Source organism: Suricata suricatta, chromosome 11 (assembly GCF_006229205.1).
Source record: "Suricata suricatta isolate VVHF042 chromosome 11, meerkat_22Aug2017_6uvM2_HiC, whole genome shotgun sequence".
Classification (NCBI taxonomy): Eukaryota; Metazoa; Chordata; class Mammalia; order Carnivora; family Herpestidae; genus Suricata; species Suricata suricatta.
The window spans coordinates 89,045,295-89,065,327 of record NC_043710.1 but is presented as its reverse complement, the minus strand read 5'-3'; the positions used below and the strand labels follow the sequence as shown (position 1 = coordinate 89,065,327).

General features: G+C 42.8%; 1 protein-coding gene across 6 annotated transcripts; it reads right to left on the bottom strand.

Annotated features, from left to right (window-relative positions):
* Positions 1 to 636: 636 nt before the first annotated feature.
* Positions 637 to 19,621, bottom strand: TMEM218 (transmembrane protein 218). Of its 6 annotated transcripts, none has more exons than XR_003900212.1 (5): positions 8,644 to 8,677; positions 8,231 to 8,340; positions 7,247 to 7,349; positions 3,614 to 3,814; positions 637 to 742 (listed from the first exon to the last, which is right to left on the bottom strand). XR_003900212.1 is itself a non-coding variant. In XM_029915043.1 (4 exons), exons 2-4 carry the CDS (start codon positions 8,338 to 8,340, stop codon positions 3,680 to 3,682), a joined length of 348 nt encoding a protein of 115 aa, XP_029770903.1. In that variant the 5' UTR covers positions 19,539 to 19,621; the 3' UTR covers positions 3,061 to 3,679. The 6 variants fall into 6 exon arrangements, 4 of the variants coding, with proteins under 4 accessions (XP_029770903.1, XP_029770902.1, XP_029770904.1 ...); XR_003900211.1 differs by having other exon boundaries at positions 2,051 to 3,814; positions 8,644 to 8,674; XM_029915043.1 differs by lacking the exons at positions 637 to 742; positions 8,644 to 8,677 and adding an exon at positions 19,539 to 19,621 and having other exon boundaries at positions 3,061 to 3,814.
* Positions 19,622 to 20,033: the final 412 nt, after the last annotated feature.

Genomic DNA, 20,033 nt, shown 5'->3' with positions numbered 1-20,033 from the left:
CTATTTAGCCCTGAGCTAGGTGACCTCAAGCAAATTACCTCACCACTCTGTACCTATTCCCCATCCATGAAATGGGTATATTAAGAGTACCTACCTCAGAGGTGCCTGGGTGGCTCAGTAGGTTGAGTGTCCGGCTTCGGCTCAGGTCATGATCTCACCTGACACGGGTTCAAACTCCGTGTCAGGCTCTGTGCTGACAGCTCAGAGCCTGGAGCCCATCTTCGGATTCTGTGTCTCCCCCTCTCTCTGACTCTCCCCTGCTCAAGCTGTTTCTCTCTCTCTCAAAAATAAATGAAACATTAAAAAAAATTTTTTAAAGAGTACCTACCTCATCGGGTGGCTTATGAGGATGACTAAATATTTACAAAGCATTTAAAAAAATGCTTAGGACATGTTTGGTAAGTGTAATGAAAATTGTGATTTCAGCCTGTGAGGAATAGAATATTTCCAAGGATTGGGATGGAAATAGAGAATAAAGATTGAACCCTATGAACTAGGAAATCCCATCCAACCTTGACTTTTTGTGCTCTTGTGAGGATAATCAACACTTCATTTCTATACTGTTTCCAAATCCCACATCTGGAAACTTGTTCCTATGTAACAACAGCCAAATACTTAAAGGTTTAAGCCAAGAAGTTATGACAAAATATTTATTATTGTAGTATAGAGGCTAATTAGAGATTCTCTAATGAAAGTTTTACCTTTTTTAGATACGAGCTAGGGAAAAGATGGGTACCAAAACCTAAAAGAAAAAAAAGTATTAACCAAGTAGAAACAAGGAGTTGTTTGAAAGCCAAAACTGATCTTTAAGTTATCTGAGGAGTGAGATGTCAGGAATCCTATGTCAAGTTTGAGCCCCACTACTAACTATGGAAACCTTTAAAATCTTATCTCTCTGCCTGTTGTTTTTCCGTAAAATAATTGCAGCAAGTTTCTTTACACATTGAATAAAAATCAGAGTAAAATAAAAATTCTTCAACTGAAGCAGTAATGAGATAGAGCTGATGCAATAGTTTATGTCTTAGAGAAGTTCTAGAACAAGAAAGACACGGATTGCTTTATGTTAGAATAAAACATTTAAAAGTAATTTAGATCCTTTTATCCTGGGATGCTCAGAGCCTCCTTCTTGGGCTGATTTATCCCACCAGGGATGATGCTTTATACCCAACAGGCACACAGTCACACAGTAAATGCTGAATGAATGGTGGCGCATGTTGGATGAAGCATGAATGAACGGCTATGCATCCCCCATACCTGAACACTGGTACAATTTTGATGAATTTTTAGCTCAAACAGCTGATACTATCTATGTATCAGTAAAGAATGTTAGGATTACTAACTCATTTTTATAAATGAGAAATTTAAGAGATTTGTCAAAAAATGACCTAGGACGCGTGTTTTGTGGGCTTGAGGGACTTCTAAAATATATCACACAGCACCACCTAGCGGACTAGACCAGTGTCTCCATGGCGGGGTAGTGTGGTGTCCTGCTAATTTAGCTTTTGTCAGGATACAGTTTTAAGAGGCTATGAAATAATCTGCTTTTTATGGAGAACTCTTGATTTGCTCTCCCTCTCCAACTTGTAAACAGTGGGGATCACCACAAATCTCTCTGCTGCAGGATCCCCTCTGGGTAAGGAACAGTATAGCACAACTTGCTCTATGGCCATTGATCAAAGAATGATGAATGGGACACAAAGATGACCTTGAAGCCCCGTCTCTAGGAAGGCAGTGAGCACAAGGGGTGCCATATTAGACACCGTAGGGGTGGCTCATGTAGCATCTCAGTGAAATTCATGTTTCAGCCTTCTACTTCTTATCCCACACACAGCATTGGCCATGACTGCTTTGACTATGAAGGTAGAGAGTCAGCTATCATTAATTTCCCCACACTTGGTAGTTATGGACTTGGGATCCATAGGAGGCAGGCAAACCTAAAATACTTTGTGCAAAGTATATAATATTTTCCTGTCATTTATATCTGTGCAAAACACACACATTAGATAGCAGTGGTATTTGGGAAGGAATTTAGTTTCCAACCTTCACACACCTTTCCCCATGTAAGCAGTCACCCAAAACTTCATAGCTATTATCCACTGATCTCAAAGTTGGACACCTTTGGGAATAAAAAGGATGGATTCAGGGTCAAAATCTACAAGTTTTCCCAGGTTTGATTTGTCAGCATGTCTCCCAGGAGGTGACAAATGGCAGCCTGTGCTTGTTAGGAGTCCCTGCTCCACTTGAGCTGTCTCTCTGCACAGAGACTCAGAGTTATCTGGAAGCTTCAGTGCAAGTGTCCAGAGAGGAGGAGAGAGCCTGACCGCCAGCTTGCCCAATTTCCCTCCGCACATCTGCATTCTCCTCTCTCCCCTCCAATCTGCTTGGTGGGATGTTTCTTCTTTCTTCTCTTACCCGTGTGCCCTGGGCCAGATGAAGAGACCATCTCCTTTGAACGGCTCTATGGCAAAGCCTTATCTGCAAAGGTTTTCCAAACCAAGTAAGATACGATATACCTGGTCCTCACCAGCCCATGACTCCCAAAAGTCACCCATTCTCTCCTCTTTTAATTTTGAGCTGAGCCCCCACTGGGTGGTAGGATGGGATCTTCTCTACACTGACAAGAGGATCCAGGAGAGAAAGTGAAGGAGGCGTGGCCCTGAATCCTCCAGCTCTCAAAGTCCCACAAAATTTAGTGTGTTTTCTTTTCATTCCGAGATGGGCCCTGGAGTCTGCCACACCTAGGCATGAACCCTGGATGCTATGTGATGCCTGGGAAACTCAGTTCATCTCCTTAAGCCTTAATTTTTTCCACTTTAAAATGGGATGATAACAAATAGATTATTGTAAAATTTTAAAAAATTAGATTTCAAAGATGAAAAGATAATCATCCAAAATGGACCCTATAGTAATTAAATAAGGCACACCAAGGCTAGCAAATCCTGAAAGAATCCAGAGATCCACAGAAGCAAGACAAACCACCACCATTTCCATACACTTCTTCTAATCCCCAAGCAAATTTGAAATATAGAATATAGACTGAGAAAGCCATGGCCAAGAGTGTGAAGTGGAAGTCGGTCCTTCGGTTTTTTATCGCTTTATTATCGCAGAGAGGAGGGGCACCCGCTGCTTGTACAGATTCTGTGACACCATGTGCACACTGGTCAACAGCCAACATCTGGGTAAGTCTTCCAACTCATCGTATTAAAATAAGCTTTTGAACTTGGAGTGCTTTTCCCTTCCGAGTCATCCCAACCTTGTAACAAAGAATCCTGTGTATTTTCAAAAGGACGAGATTCATGAGATTCTTCTGTCTACTGGACAGTGGAAGCCAAAGTGCTCCTTTTCCCAAAATCCACTTACTGATGTCTTGATTGAAAATCTACCAGAGGCAGAACACTATTTTTATTTCCCTGTCAAAACAGATAGAAGACCTGAGGAACAAGGGTAAGAAGATAGCAGTATCCCTCGGAAGATGGTGAGCATCATCTCTGCAGGGCCAATTTTGCAACCCCATTTCTGGAAGCCAGGGTTGAAGGCATTTGTCCCAGTCATGAATGGATATTCCTCTGATCTTAAGGCATGAAGGCTGTCAAAACAAGGCTCTGAACAGTACCTTTCTGCTCATTAATGACATCAAAAGCAAAGGACAGAGCAGGGTCTTGGCTTTCCTGAATAGGGCTCAGTAGGACCGCAGTGGTTTGGCATATATTGGCTCCAGGATATGATGAATGAGAACCAAAAAGAGGCCTCCAAGGAAGACAGCAGTGAGGAAAGCCAGCAGGACATAGCGGCCAATGAAAAAGGAATCCACAATCTGCAGAAAGAAACATAAAAAAGGAAATTACTATCACTTCAGCACCCTGGCTGTGCTCATATGAAATCTTTGATGAGTGGGCCCAGAGTCTGTTTGTATTTGTGACTTCCAGAAACATCCTGATCTGAGTCTCTTCTGTAAATCGTTGGGAAATAACTCCCTGAGCTGGAAATACAAGATAAAGAAAAGATTAATGAAGTACAGGGAAAAAAAAAAGGCTCGATTTAGGAGGTTTCATAAACACTCTGAAGACCTTGGATGAGCTCTTTTCTGTTCTGAAATCAGTTATCTTGAAGGAGTTCATGAGAAACTTGCTTGCTAGGTCTTAGAAAGTCTCATTTTTGTTTAACTTTTTATTATGGAGAATTTTAAACATATATAAAAATACAACAATATAATAAACCCCCATTTATCTAAGAGCGAAGCCTCCAATGCATCAACCCATTGCTGTTTCAGGAGGGCTCATTTTCAAAATGGAAAGGTGATTCTTGAAAACTTTCATCAGAACTGTCCTGAACCTTGGCATTCATCACCCAGCACTCCGAGGGCTAGGTTAAATGCCCATTTGCCTGAGACACTAAAATCCTTAAAGGATAGAAAATGCGCCCCAATCATACTGTTGGCTGTCAGACAACCAGTCCTCCTTGAGGCCCTAAAGCTGTTGGTCTTTGCTGACAAAACCTATATTTAAGAGTTGGCTCTGCCCGTTTGTCTACTGTCCACTGCCAGGGCTCTGCTCTCCCCAGATCCAAGCGGTGGGGCAGGATAAAAACAACTGAATTTATTGATCCAATGGAGCAGGAACATGAATCAAGTGACAGGGTGATTTCACAGCTTCCCAAAGGGAATCGCTTCTAAAATACTTGAAAAGCAATGGAGTCAGACAGGATAGTGACCCAAAAAATGTCTACATCCTAATCTCCAGAAATGGTGAATCTGTTAGATTAGACGGCAAAAGAATTAAGGTTGCCAACTGGCTGACCTTAAAATAAGATTAATCTGGATTATCCAATCCAGGTGGGCCCAGTATAATCACACGGGTCCTTAAACATGGAGGAGGGAGGCGGAAGGGAAGGTCAAAGAAAGAAATGGAAGGATGGTAGTAGAGTCAGTGGGATGTTATCTTGCTGGTTCTAAAGATGGAGCCAGGGGGCCACTAGCCAAGGGCAGCCACTAGACGAAGCTAGGAAGGGCAAAGAAACCGATTCTTCCCCAGAACCTCCAGGAAGAAATACAGCCCTGCCAACCCCTTGATTTTGGCCCAGTGAGGCTGCGACTGGACCTCTAGCTTACAGAACTGTAAGAGAAAACATCTGTGTCAGAAGCCCAAGTTGTAGTGATTTGTTACAGCAGCAATAGGGAACTAATACAATGGCCATACACAAGTATCTGTCAGGTCGTAGCAGTGCTCTGATTGCTGAGATCCAAAGATGCCAAGAAGAAAAGGGCTGCTCCAGAGATTACCCCAACAGCCAACTTACAACAAAGGTCAGTTTGATAAAATAGCTTTAACATAACTTTGACCTTGGCTCCAGTACCGAACAAGTCTCTCGCGGGCTACATGTTTGCTCGTTTGACATGTTTCACTTTTTAATTAGCCAATTAGCAGGCCTTGGGTGCAGAAGGCTCAGGTCATGTATTATTGATACAGTATTGAGCCAGGCTGCTGCTGGGGCCAGTTCTCAAAACCTGAAAATGAGAACACCACTTCCGCCAGCCATGCTGACGGACATATTTTGCTCAAACCTCATTCTTCTCTCCTGGGTCTGAAACTCCTATGACAGAGGATAGAGGGATTACATTCAAAACAGTGTTTGCTCTGTGCCCTTCTTCGAATATGCACATTAGCAGCGATCCAGAAATACAGCTGGCTTCATCATTCTCTCCTTTCAGACAGGGAAACGGAGGTGGGAGTCTATTCCCGCATGTGTGCTGATAAACGGCTGACATGTATGGAAATATTTCCTTAAATTTGGGTGGTATCATGTCCCTTGGACTTTTTGGAGCAAATTTCCTCCCTTTTGCCATGATTAGTCCTATTCAGAGTTAGAAACATGTGCCAATTTTAGTTCAGAAGTTGTATATATATTTTTTTAATTAAAAAAAATTTTTTTACGCTTTTTTAAAATTTTATTTTTGAGAGACAGAGAGAGAGTGTGAGCAGGGGAGGGTCAGAGAGAGAGGGAGACACAGAATCTGAAGCAGGCTCCAGGCTCTGAACTAGCTGTCAGCACAGAGCCTGAGGCGGGGCTCAAACCCACGAACCGTGAGATCATGACCTGAGCCAAAGCTTAACCGACTGAGCCACCCAGGCGCCCCAGAAGTTGTATATTTTTGTGTATTGTTGTCTAGTGTCAAATACTCACCCAGGAACTCTCTGGGATGGCCCCCAATATTCTGTTGAGTCCCCAACAATGAAGGTTTTGCAGACAGACCTCAGCTTGAATCCTTGCTCTGCCTCTTCCCATATATGTATGACTTTGAGCAAGTTACTTTAACCTCTTATAGCCTCAGTGTCCTTACCTATAAAATGGGGATAATAATAGCACCTACTTCATACTATTTAGGGTTGTCTTAATGTTTAAGTGAGATCATGCAGACAACGTGTTTAGCAAACAACCTCACACAGTAATCCCTTAAACAATATTAGCTATTATCATCACCACCACTTTAAAAATGAAAATGGAAGATAAGAAGTCAATGCCATTACCAAGATCTTAGGGTAAAGTCAGAGCCCCAGTCCAAATGGACTAGAACAGGTGGGGTCTCCAGAGAAGGGCTGTGAGAGAGAGGTTAACAACAACCCCCCCACCCCAGAGGTGGGTGCTGGCAGTTGGCGTTCCAGGAACGAGGGTCAGCCGATCTCCCAAACTGTCAGCACTGAATTCACTGTCTCTACAATTACTGCTTTCCAAAGAAATTCTCTTTCCCCCACTGATCTTTACGGAAAGTACCCTCCCCACCCCAAGCGGAGAAAATCAAACACCTGGAGGGTAACCCTGAGGGCACTGCTACGCTTTGGCCAGGATCCGAGTTTCTGAGCCCAGACAACCAGGATGGGGATGCTTTCAATTCAGGGCCAGGCCCTATTCCTGTTCCTAACTCACTGCCCCGTCTCCAGCCCCATAGAATCAGATGGCTTTTGGACACGCTGCTTGTTCAACTCAATGCACAGTGGGGATGCACTCGAATCAGGCAAATAACTGCCCAGTTGTGTCGCATCTGGGAATCAGAGTGAGATTCTTGGTCTGGGTGGAGGGACAGGGGAATTTAAAACTCCCTCTCAGCTTTCCCCACCTTGTTTTAACTTTACACTTCTAACACAGTTCCGCCGACCTGAAGTCGGGGAACACCTCAGGGCAGGATGGAGGTCTAGACCGAGAGAAGCAAGAGTTATAACTCAGGAGGGCAAAATAAAACCAATAGCTTTACCTTCATTTCGACCTCTGGGGCTGGGACTTCACTGGCTCGAGGGAAGAGCAGCAGAACCGATGTGATGATCAGAGCGCCGAGGAATACAAAAACGACAGAGAACCTGGGGTCAAAAGACAGAATGTCACGGGCACGCTTTACAGATTCCTCTCTAATCAGTGAGGTCTGGACAGGCTCTTCCTTGGAGCCAATATTCTAAGGTTTAGTCTATTAACGAGGCCCCGAGACCTGCTGTCCACACTGTCCGGTGAATTTAGAAATGGTCTCCCCATCATCCCAAAGCCCTTCTTTCTAGACAGGTCCCCAGCTGGATGAATTCCTGTTTATTCCTGGTAATTCCCAATACCTGAGAATGGGAATTGGGAGTTTTCATTTTTGCCTCTGCAAAAAAAGTCATAATCATGAAAAATCAAAGCAGCCCTTCCCTCCTCTCAACCTGTTTGTTTTCAGACTGGAATACTTTGGTAAATCACATGGCTCACTGCTTCATTCCAAAAAACTGTCTGGCCAGAGCACAGCTCTATAGCGTTGTTAGAGTCAGTGTTTTGAAGCCAGTGCCCGAGAGAAAGCCAGCCCAAGCCCTTGGCGTTCCTGCAGTGTCCCTAGGCCCAGGTTACAGCCTCAAGGACTGGACTGGAATGTGCCCTAAGTCTGAACAATTAAGAAACACACACACACACACACACACACACACACACACCCCAAGAAATACAACAGGCAGCAAAAGCAAGTTTCTTTTTCATCTCTCATATCCCCCCATCCCCTCTACGGTGAAAACTAGAAAATACCCCTTCCCCTCTCTCACTTCTGCTTCAGAGCATAAATAATACAGTTAGCACTTATGATAACAGGTTAAAATACAATTCATTCAAACTGCCATTAATTGCAAAAATGATCTTCTGGATTCTAAATGTTTAATGAACACCAGCGATTTTGCTTCTAATTGCTTTTACCTTGGACTCCCAGTTGGAGAGAAAGCCTTACCTCGCTACACCAGAGGCTCTGGACAGCAGCACACATAGCAGCAGCACTAACACCCAGAGCAGGGCTAAGATGAACACGCCGGCCCCCACTCCAAGCACCGTGCCTGCCATCTGTGGGAGAAAGGAAGCATGAGCACCACACCCCAGCTCCGCCCTGGGGCCTTCCTAGCACTGTGAAGTGTCTGCCCTCTGTGTGCAGGTCCCACTTGTCTTCCACACATTCCCTGCTTTTATAATGGTGTTCAGACAAATACAAATACAAATACAAATACAAATACAAATACAAATACAAATACAGAAAGTCCAAACTCATTATGATGAACTTCTGATTATTGGTGTGATAGAATTCATCAGTACAGGTCTTTGGGAATGTCCAATTCCTTAATAGGAATTAGAAACTTAAAATCCCCAAACCTTTCTTTTCAGTGAGGACAGACAGGTTGATTTCTGCTTCATGCGGGTCATTTCCAACTTGGTATCTGAGTTCTAGTTTGGCTTCCCCAATCCACAGCATCAAGCTGAACTCGCTCTTGATATAAAATGCTAGCGGAGGGCTGTGAAGACACCAGGACCCACGTCAAGCACTACGGAGCCAATGTGGAAGTTGAAGTTCTACGCTTGATCTTAGCCAAAAGGCCGAGAAGCGATGTGGAAGTTGAAGTTCTCAGGACAAGTCTGTGGTCTGAGCTTTGACTCCCCAAGACAGTCACAAGACAGAAATGTCCCGTTGTACTGTTGAGTTTTTATTCATCAAAGGAAGCAAATTCCTAAGTCCTCAAAGACAGCAACAATGAAGAAGAAAGGAGTCGTCACTATTTTTGAGCAGTCATGGTATGCTAAGTACCTTACAAACATCTTTCATTTAGTCATGGACACAGCCTTCTGAGGTAGGTATTATTATAGCCATGTTACAGAAGAGGTAACTGAGGTGTCAGGCGAAGGGATATGTATTAACAAACAGGTGGCTTACAAGAGAACATTGTTCTCTCACAGTTCTGGAGGCCAGAAGTCTGAAATCAAGGTGTGAGCCAGGCCCAGCTTCCTCCAAAGGCCCTAAGGGAGAATGCTTCCTCGCTTTTGTAGCTCCTGGAGGTCCAGGCATTGCCTGGCTTATGGCTGCATGGCTCCAATCTCTGCTTCTGTCTTCCCGTGTCCTTCTCCTGTGTGTCTCTGTCTCCTCCTCTTCTGTCTCTTATGAGGACACTTGAGGCGGACTTAGGATCCACCCAAAGATTCTGGGTTGATCTCATCTCAAGATCCTCAATTATGAAGACCCTTCTTCCACACAAGGTCACATTCACAGTTTCCAGAGATTGGGAGGTGGGCACAATCTTTTCAGCGGCCACCATTTGACCCACTCCACTGATTTTGTAGTACCTCCCCCGACTTTCCCCTTCAGGATCCATCATCTTGCTGCACTGATTCTTCCCCAAATGGATCTGTGGGAAGTCACTTCTTTGGCAAAGCCCTTCTCACTGTCTCAGTTCCCCACTTTACTTTGTCTCCTTTTCACAATGTGGTGTGGAGGGTTGTTCACATGACAGTGTTCTCCAGGGGACCCGCAGCTTCTGTCACAAGATATTCCTTATTTACCCTTGTGATCCCCACACTGTGACACAATGCTTTGACATGGTAGGTTAGAGAGGCAAGTGGGAGCCCGGCCTCATCTGCTGCCACCTGCTGTTTCTGCTGCCTGGAATTAGCTCCTGGCCCCCAATGAGCCCTCCAGAATTTGTATGGCTGGCCTCTCCTCATCCTCCTAATATCAGCTTTAAATGTAACTTCCTCAGAGAGGTCTCCCCTGTCAGCTCTTGCTAAAGTAATCCCCTGAACAACTGCTCTCCATCACTTCTTATCTCCTTCAGGGTACGTTTCACTAACTGTAGTTTTCATTTTTACGTATTGTTTACAGGTTGACTTTCTATGCCTCTAGCCAGTACGGTGAACTCCATGAGGGCGGAGACTTTATATCCTGCTCACCACAGTATCCCCAGCTCTTACCACAGATATTATGAGCAGGAACTATTTGTTGGGTGAATAAATGAAGCAGTGCTAACAAGTCCACAGAAATCAAGTGAGGGGATGATAGGATCATATTTAGCTTTAGAATAATGACTATAACCTCTGGCCAATATGCTGGACAGACCTAACAAGGCAAGTACCTCACACAACAGTGAACACATAGAAATGCTTACTAAAATAGAGCAAAAAGAATACAATACACAGTGGAACTTAGAAGCAATAAAGGAAAATGCTTAAGTGCTATAAATGAAAATATAATTCAAAGCCTAAGTATTAAGCAGGAGCTGAGCCCAAAGGTCTACTGGGTACCCAAACCAGCTGCAGACCTTTGGAGTCGTCTTCTCCCGGACAGATGAGGTCTCAGACCCATGATACAGAGAACTGAAACTGAGAACAAGGCATCAATGGCATTGTCAACAACAGGCAAACTATGGAAAGGCCCAGTGTCCACTGAGTGATGAAAGAATAAAGAAGATGTGGTGTGTATGTATGTCTAATGTGTGTGTGTGTGTGTGTGTGTGTGTGTGTATACACACACATATATGTATATAATGGAATATTACTCAGCCATCAAAAATGAAATCTTGCCATTTGCAACAACATGGATGGAGCTACAGTGTATTATGCTAAGTGAAATAATGTCAGTCAGAGAAAGACAAATACCATATTATTTCACTCATACGTAGAATTTAAGAAACAAAACAGATAAACATTTGGGAGGGGGAGAAAAGAAAAAAGAGAAAGGGAAACAAATCATAAGAGACTCTTATTTTTTTATTTTTATTTAATTATTTATTTTTTAATTTACATCCAAGTTAGTTAGCATATAGTGCAACAATGATTTCAGGAGTACATTCCTTAATGCTTCTTACCCATTTAACCCATGTCCCCTCCCACAACCCCTCCAGGAACACTGTTTGTTCTCTATATTTAAGGGTCTCTTACGTTTTGTCCCTGTTTTTATATTATTTTTGCTTCCCTTCACTATGTTCATCTGTTTTCTATCTTAAATTCTTCATATGAGTGAAGTCATATGACATTTGCCTTTCTCTGACTAATTTCGCTTAGCATAATAGCCTCTAGTACCATCCACATCATTGCAAATGGAAGAGACTCTTGATGACAGACAACAAGCTGAGGGTTCATGGTGGGAGGTGGGGGGTGATGGGCCAGATGGGTGATTAAGAACAGTACTTGTTATGATGAATACTGGCTGTCGTCTGTAAGTGATGACTCTGAATTCTACTCCTGAAACCGATAATGCACTGTATGTTAATTAACTAGAATTTATTTTTTTAATATTTATTTTTAGGGAGAGAGACAGCTTGCATGAGCAGGGCGGGGCACAGAGAGGGGAAGACAGAGAATCAATCCCAGGTATGCTCTGCATTGTCAATACAGAGCCCAATGTGGGGCTCAAACTCATGAACCTTGAGATCATGACCTGAGCCGAAATCAAGAGTGGGACGCTTAGCTGACTGAGCCACCCAGGTGCTCCATTAATTAACTAGAACTTAAATAAAAAAAAAATTTTAAAGTAAAAAAAAGATCAAGGCCTAAAGACAAGCCCTGACAGGGCTCACCTGTCCTTGAATCAGGGACTGTAACCTCTGCTGCTGACTTAGGTTGGAAGAAAGCTGGCCAAGTACGTCAGGCCACAGATGAAAAAAAGGAATAACCCCAGGGGGATCTGACTCCTAATCCCACACCTGCATGTGGTTCAAATCGTACTGCCAAAGTGCCATGGCGATCTCAAGTAGTAAGATCAACATTAAACAGGTCCAAAAGTGAAAAACCCATAGGAGCCCGGCAGAGACCACTGAAACCTGTCTGCAGGGGTGCTGCCCAGGTTGGCATGCACGGCTCCTGCTAGGATGACTATAAAATACAGGTGTTTTCAGACATCCAAAGACTGAAATGGAGTTCACCTGTCATAGGTGTACTTGAGCAAGAATGAAAATGAACCAAGAAAGAAGGCATGAGGTGTAAGGAGTAATGGTGAGAAGGATACTGGGAAATACTGATAGTAAAGATTTCTGTAATGATAAGGGAACACTTTTCAGGGGTTAAAACCAAGGAAGAACACAGCAAAATTTTAGGGATAGGTCTCCTCAGGCAAGGGAACCAAAAGCAAAAATAAAATATTGGGACTATACCAAAGTAAAAAGCTTTTGTACAACAAAGGAAACTATCAATAAAACAAAAAGGCAATCTAGTGAATGGGAGTAGATATTTGCAAATGATATATCCCATAAGGGGTTAATACCCAAAACATGTAAAGAACTATAACTCAACACCAAAAAACCCAGTTAAGCCTCTGACTCTTGATTTCTGCTCAGGTCACAGTCTCACCATTCAGGAGACTGAGCCCCACATTGGCCTCTGCACTGATAAGCCTGCTTGGGATTCTCTCCCTCCCTCTCTCTCCCTCTCCCAATCTCTCTGCCCTTCCCATCTCATGCTTGTTCTCTCTCTCAAAATAAGTAAATAAAAACATTTTTTAAAAAGAAAAAAAATGTGTAGAGGATCTGAAGAAACATTTTTCCAAAAAAGACCTACAGATGGCCAACAGACACATGAATAGATTCTCAACATCACTCATCATCAGGGAAATGCAAATCAAAGCCACAATGAGATACTACATCACACTAGTCAGAATGGCTAGTATAAGAAAGACAAGAAATGGGGCGCCTGGGTGGCTTAGTTGGTTGAGTGTCCGACTTTGGCTCAGGTCATGATCTCACAGTCCGTGGGTTCAAGCCCCGCATCAGGCTCTGTGCTGGCAGCTCAGAGCCTGGAGCCTGCTTCCGATTCTGTGTGTCCCTCTCTCTCTGCCCCTCCCCTGCTCATGATCTCTCTCTCTCTCTCTCTCTCTCTGTCCCTCAAAAATAAATAAATGCTTAAAAAATATTAAAAAAAAGACAAGAAATAAGTGTTGGTGAGGATGTGGAGCAAAAGAAACCTCATATGTTACTGGTGAAATGTAAATTGGCACAAATACTAAGTAGAGAGGCTCCTCAAAAAATCACAAAAAGATATATCATATGATCTGGGGCACCTGGGTGGCTCAATCAGTTAAGCGTCTAACACTTGATCTCAGCTCAGTCATGATCTCATGGCTCGTGAGATTGAGCCCCAACCTTGGGCTCTGGCTGACACTGTGGAGCCTGCTTAGAATTCTCTCCCCCATCTATTTGACCCCTCCCCAGTTCATGCTCTCATGTTCTCTCTTGCCCCATCTCTCAAAATAAACTTAAGAAAGAAAGAGAGAGAGAGAGAGAGAGAGAGAGAGAGAGAGAGAGAGAGAGAGGAAGAAAGGAAAGAAGGAAAGAAGAAGGAAGGAAGACAGAAAGACCATATGATTCAGTAATTCCACCACTGGGTATTTACCCAAAGAAAATGGAAACACTAATTTGAAGTGATATATGCACCCCTGTGTTTATTGCAGCATTTATTTACAGTAGCCAAAATACAGAAGCAACCTAAGTGTCCATCAATAAATGAATGGATAAATAAGATCACACACACACACACACACACACACACACACACACACACACACTGGAAGATTACTCAGCTGTAAAAAAAGAATGAAATCTTGCCATTTGCAACAACATGGACGAAGCTAGAGAGTATTGTGCTAAGTGAAATAAGGTAGAGAAAGACAAATAACATATGATTTCACCATATGTGGAATTTAACAAACAAAACAAGTGAACAAACAAACAAAACCAGACTCTTAAATACAGAGAACAAACTGGTGGTTGCCTTAGGGGAGGTAGGTGGAGGGTGGGTGAAATAGATGAAGGGATTAAGACCCATGAACCATGAGATCATGAACTGAGCTGAAATCAAGAGTCAGACTTTTAACCAAGTGAGCCACCCACGTGTTCTTGGGTTTTTTGTAAATCAGCTCTTTGCATGAAAGCAAAGGCTGCTAATAAAGAGATTGAAAAAGCAAATATGAACAAAATAAAAACAAGGGGCACAGGGGAAATGGGGTGATGTTGTTCCATGGATACAGAATTTCAATTCTGTAAGATGAAAAAGTTCTAGAGACCTGTTACACAACAATGTGAGTATACGTAGGACTACTTAATTGAACACTTAAAAATGGTAAGGTGGTAAATTTTATGTGTGTTTATTTTGCCACAAGTAAAGAAGTCTACTGAAACAGTATGAGTATCAAACAAAATAGAATGGAAAGTTTTGAAAGGTATTAATAGCAATATTCACAAAGAGAATAACTAATAGATACAACTCAGGACAAATATGAACCTAAAACAAAGCCTCAAAATATATGAAGCCAAAAATCACTGCAATAAATGGACAGACCCACAAAGTTAGTGGAGATTTTAGTATATCTCAGAAACTTAAGGTGGATATATGAACGGCCAATAAATGTGTGAAAAGGTGCTCAACTATATTCGTCATTAGAAAATTGCAAATGAAAACCAGATTGCAATCCCTCTAGATAGCCACCAGAATGGCTGGGGAGCTACAAACTTCCAGCATAAAATAAATAAATCACAGAGATTCATTTTGATGTACACCTGAAACTAACATACCATTGTAGGTCAATTATACTTCAATAATTAAAAATAAAATAAAAACAAGGTAGAGCTAAAATATTTGTCAACAGTTACGTGGAAGATGAGAATGGAGAGTTCAAAGTTAAATCATTGGTTATCTTTTTGTTCTGGAAAAGGCAACATCACCAAGTGTCGACAAAGACATGAAGTAGTTGGAATCCTGATTCAAACAAACCAAATGTTACAACTTGGGAAATCTGACCAGTACCTGGATAGTCGATGGCATTAGGGAATATTTATTTATTTTGTAAAATGGGATGATACTGTGGTCACATGGCTGAAGACTGTGATGTGTATATGTATCATGTATATGATACATACATACACATAACAGATTAACAGAAAATTGTGTCTGGGAACTTCATAATTATCCAGAGAAAGGAGGTGAGGGCAGATAACATGAAACAAGACTGGTCGTGGGGTAATTGTTGAAGCTGGATCATGAGTATGTGTGTGTTTGCTCTAATATTTTCTATACTTTTGAACGTATTTGAAACTCTCATAATAGAAAGATGTGTGTGTGTGTCTAAGTAGGAATAAGTCCAAAAAACGGTGTGTATGGTTTTTACAGCAAAAATTGTTCAACTTTATTAAAAGGTATATATTTCTAAAGGCCCGAAGAGAGTAATGAAACAGGCCTGAATAGAGAAATAACCCACATTCCTAGATGGGATGGCTCACTATTAAAAGATCTCAGTATCAGTTCAGCGCAGTTCTAACCAAAAGCTCAAAATACATTTTTGTGGAACTCATGGAACTTGAGAACGGATCCTCAATTCATATGGAAGAGCAAAAGCCCAAGAATAGCGAAACAATTTTGAGAACTAGGATGGAGACTTGCCTTTCTTGTTACCAACTGCTGCGAGACACATTATAAAACCAAGGTAATTAAAACAGTGTGATATGGCATAGAGACACATGGATCAGCGGAATAAAATCGAGAACCTAGAAACAGATGCGTGCATTTAGGAGAACTTTGTCCAGGACAGAGTTGGCTTGGATTCAGCAGGTAAAGGATTTTAGAGATGGTGCTGGGACAAATGATTATCCAATCAGAAAAGAGGAATAGTCGACCTCTACTTTACATCCCATCCCAGCCAATTTTAAATGGAAAGCAATTCATAATAAAACAGCATATGTTTAAATATACAAATGTTCAGGCGGACTACCCTAGAATACATAATGAAGTACGGCAGTCAGATGCTTCCATCTAAACTTAGAACCACGACGCAAAAGCTGCACACGCAGGCTCATGCAGGTGTGTTGTACGGCAACTCAAATACCACGAGCTGGGCTGCCTTCGGTTATGTGATTTTCTCAAGTGGTGAACAACTCTTGTTAAAGTTCCAAAACACAAGTAAGTATAATTCTCCCTTGATTTACATTTGGGTTGCATTCCTGGAAATTTTACTATATCAAGCTGTGCCAGAAAAAAAATATATTATGTTTATATGAAAAATGGAGTTAGGCTCTAGGCTCTGATGATACACGGCTACCCTGTGGGCCACTCAAAAATTATGCAGGACGTAGGAGAGTTCTTCACTGCAGAGCATCTAGCATCCCAGCCCTGCTCTGTTAACCCCAGGAATGCCTCCCAAATCACAATAATAACCAAGTACACTCTCTCAGATTCCAAGATGACCAACAGGGCAGTACTATCCCCTTGGAGAACCACTGTTCTGGAAAAAACTTCTGCATTAAGAGACATGTACATGGATGTTTATTGAAGATTTTTTCATAATAGCAAAAATAAAAAAAAACCTAAGTGTCCACCAATAAGGGAATGGATAGGATATTATATATTCATAAGAAACACTTAAAATAAATGAACTCGGCTATCTGTATTGATATGAATGTATCTCAAAAACAATGTTGAGGGGAGCCAAGGTGCCAATGTTGAGTGTCTGACTAATGTCCGCTCAGGTCATGATCTTGTGGCTTGTGGGTTCGAGCCCCGTGTTGGGGTCTGTGCTGATGGTGCGGAGCCTGCCTGGTATTCTCTGTCTCCCTCTCTCTCTGCCCCTTCCCCACTCACAATCTCTCTCACTCTCCCTCTCAAAAATAAATAGGCATTTAAAAAAATTTTTTTAAATGTTGAGTGATAAAAGCAAATGACAAAATGAAGCTCACAGTATGATACTACTTGTATTTTTAAAATTAAAAAAAGTAACATATATCATTTATAATGTACAGATATACCAAATATATGGGCATGAATGATGTACAACAATTTCAAAAGAATGTTTGCCTCTGGGAAGGGAGGAAGGAAGGCAGGCAAATGGGGCCAGACAAGAGAACAAAAGGGATCTGAGAATTAAATTTGGGATGTTTTAAGAAAAAACCTAAACTGAGGTGCCCAAAGGTTAATGTTTGTTAATACAGTTAAGAGGGCATTATACCCAGTGTGATATTCTTAATTTTTAAAGAGGTAGCTGGTGGCTCGGTACATATGAAGCAAAATCAGAGACCAGAGATTAGTGACCGAAGGGGATGGATGGGTAAGGGATGACGAGGGTCTGGCCTCCTGCCTTACCTGTGAAAATGGAAAGGGGTGGAGTGAAAAGTGTGAGAGATGACACAGGTTTCCTGCTTGGTTGACTGAGCTGACTTGTACCACCCTAACAAGATAACTAGTTAAGTTTAATTGCTGCTGTGCTGGGTATTGCACAAATAATCTGTAAAACGCAGACCAACGCTAACGCCTAGAGTACGGGGCAAGTGGTAGCCAGAGCTGGTTCTATTAGAAACATTGCACTTCAGTCCCCCACGGAAGCTTAAAGGTTCATGGGACATCGTGGTCCATATAGGACACGGCATTAAAGTAATGAGATAAATATCATCAAGTTCTCATAGAAATGAGGTTCATCACAGTGCATCTGGGTACCTCCGGTCAGTTAAATGTCTGACTTCGGCTCAGGTCATGATCTTGCAGTTTGTAGGTTTGAGCCCTACATCAGGCTCTGTGCTAATGACTCGGAGCCTGAAGCCTGCTTTGGATTCTGTGTCTCCCTCTCCCTCTGTTCTCTCTCTCTCAAAAATAAATAAAGATTAAAAAAAAAAGAATGAGGTTCATCACTTTATAACCAATCTATACATTTTTTTTTACTAACGCTTGGAAAGTAAAGGCTGGTTATAGCATATAGAGTGCTGTTGTTGGAAAGGAGTGAACGTCTAGTCATTTTATCTTGTTAATTCAGTGTGGGGGAAATACCTGTAATAAAATATGTGTAATAAATATGTAAAATGATTAAAAGAGTGGTATTTTTGATTAATGTCCAGGACTTTTACAAACCTTGAGAAATGATGGTTAGCCAACCTGGTTTCCAAAGTAAGTCCATTTACCTAAGTCTATGGCATTTAAAGCAGGTAGACTAGACTCTGAATAAAATAATGTCCCAGTTTGAATACATGTTTAGTAGCTGACAACCAGAACAACTATGAGGGCAATTATCCCCCTCTGTGCTCCCGCTGTGAGGTCTTTCTTTGGAAAGAGATTGTCCAAAACGTTTAGAGGTACATACAGTGCAGTCCTCATTCACTCACCGTTGGTTCTTCGTACCCTTTCCTGCAGCTCTCAGAAAACCGAATGAGAGGTATATGTTAAGGTCCCTGACCGCTGCATATACAGCCTTATAGATGAAAAATACAGTTCCCCAGCGGTATCCATTATGTGTGAGAATACTAATGGCCTTTACAAGATGACTTAAGGTTCAGTACAAATGGGAATTCCATGGACAGTAACTTGGCCCTAGTGCTGCTGCTGGTGGGAGGCAGCTAGCTCACCCATTCCTGGATTGTCACTGGCTCAAGCCCTTGAAGGCAGAAAACAGGGATTACAGGAGTTAATGGCCTTTCTTTGAGGATTCCTTTTCCCTCTCCTTTATAGCCTTCCAACGTATAATGGGCGGGGGGGGGGGGGTATCGTTTATTTTTCTACCTTAAGCATTTCACTACGGCTTTAATTTTAACATATTAGGATAAGGCTCCCACCTTTGTAATTAAGTAGAATACAAGTCCGAGAAACATCAATCGTGGAGTTACCTAAATGCCATCCATATGGCATCATCTCTTAACGCCCTGAGAGAAAAAGGGGATCAACGGATCCATATCCAGTCCTTCCACCCCTTTTCCTGGGCAGTGTTTGGATTGAAGGTGCCACACCGACCAGAAGCTCCATCACCATGGGCTCTCCAGACAGCAGCGACCTAGTGCTGGGGCGTCAATACCCCAGGAAGCAGGGCTCTAGCACCTCTCCCCAGCCCTGTAGCTGGTTCAAACTGGCGCAGGAAAACCGCCCCCAGGTCTCCTGTGAAGAATGTTAGCCCGGCTAGCTCCCAGTAGCTGGAAAGATGAAGGTCTCCATCATAAGGTACTGGAATCAGGCTCTGACATTTTACTTTCTTAGGAGCACAAAAGTTAAACCGTTCCCTTTCCTAATTAATTTCCCAGTTGAGTATTTATTAGCCACCAGGCCTTAGGTCCGTATCTGCGCTAAGGGTAAAGGTGATCTGAGAGTCCACGCACAGCCATCCACCCACGCTTCCTTCCATTCTCCTCGGTCCCAGTCTTCGCCATTCTCCCTTTTCAGCCGCCCCCACTTTCCTCACCTCCCCCTCACCTGGCTCTCCTTCTCCCAGGTCCCCTACTCACACCTCTCAGTCCGACCAGTTCCAGCCCACAGGGGCTTTGATTTACCTACGACGAATCACAAGTAGGTTTCCATCCAGGCTACTCAAAATTCGCTAATCAGCGTCGCTCTTTCAACGCCTAGCTTCCTTCTTATTTGCTTACGTACGCAGGGCCTCCAGGCAACGCCGAGCCTGGTGGGTGGGCACGTCGCTCTTCTTTACCCCCTCCTATTGGTCGGTGCTTTTGGTCGAGATCTGCCTCAAGTTCGATTGGATCGAGGCAGTCCCGGCTCCGTCCCCCAATCCCACCCCGTTGTCAATCACACTATCACTTCGGTAACCCACAGGACCATTGGTCAGTCTAGTCTGGGGGCGGGTTATTAGGCGGGAGAGAACTGCTTCACCGGGCCTCGCTGTTACTATGGAGACTGTACAGCCCGGTTGTGAAGCGGAGGAAGGCATCCCCTTTTCCTCATCGCGAAGTCCGGGGATTTGTACAGCAATCTATACGTTAATGTCTGTTTCGGATTCTGACGGACGTCTCAGTCCCCGACACAGTGGT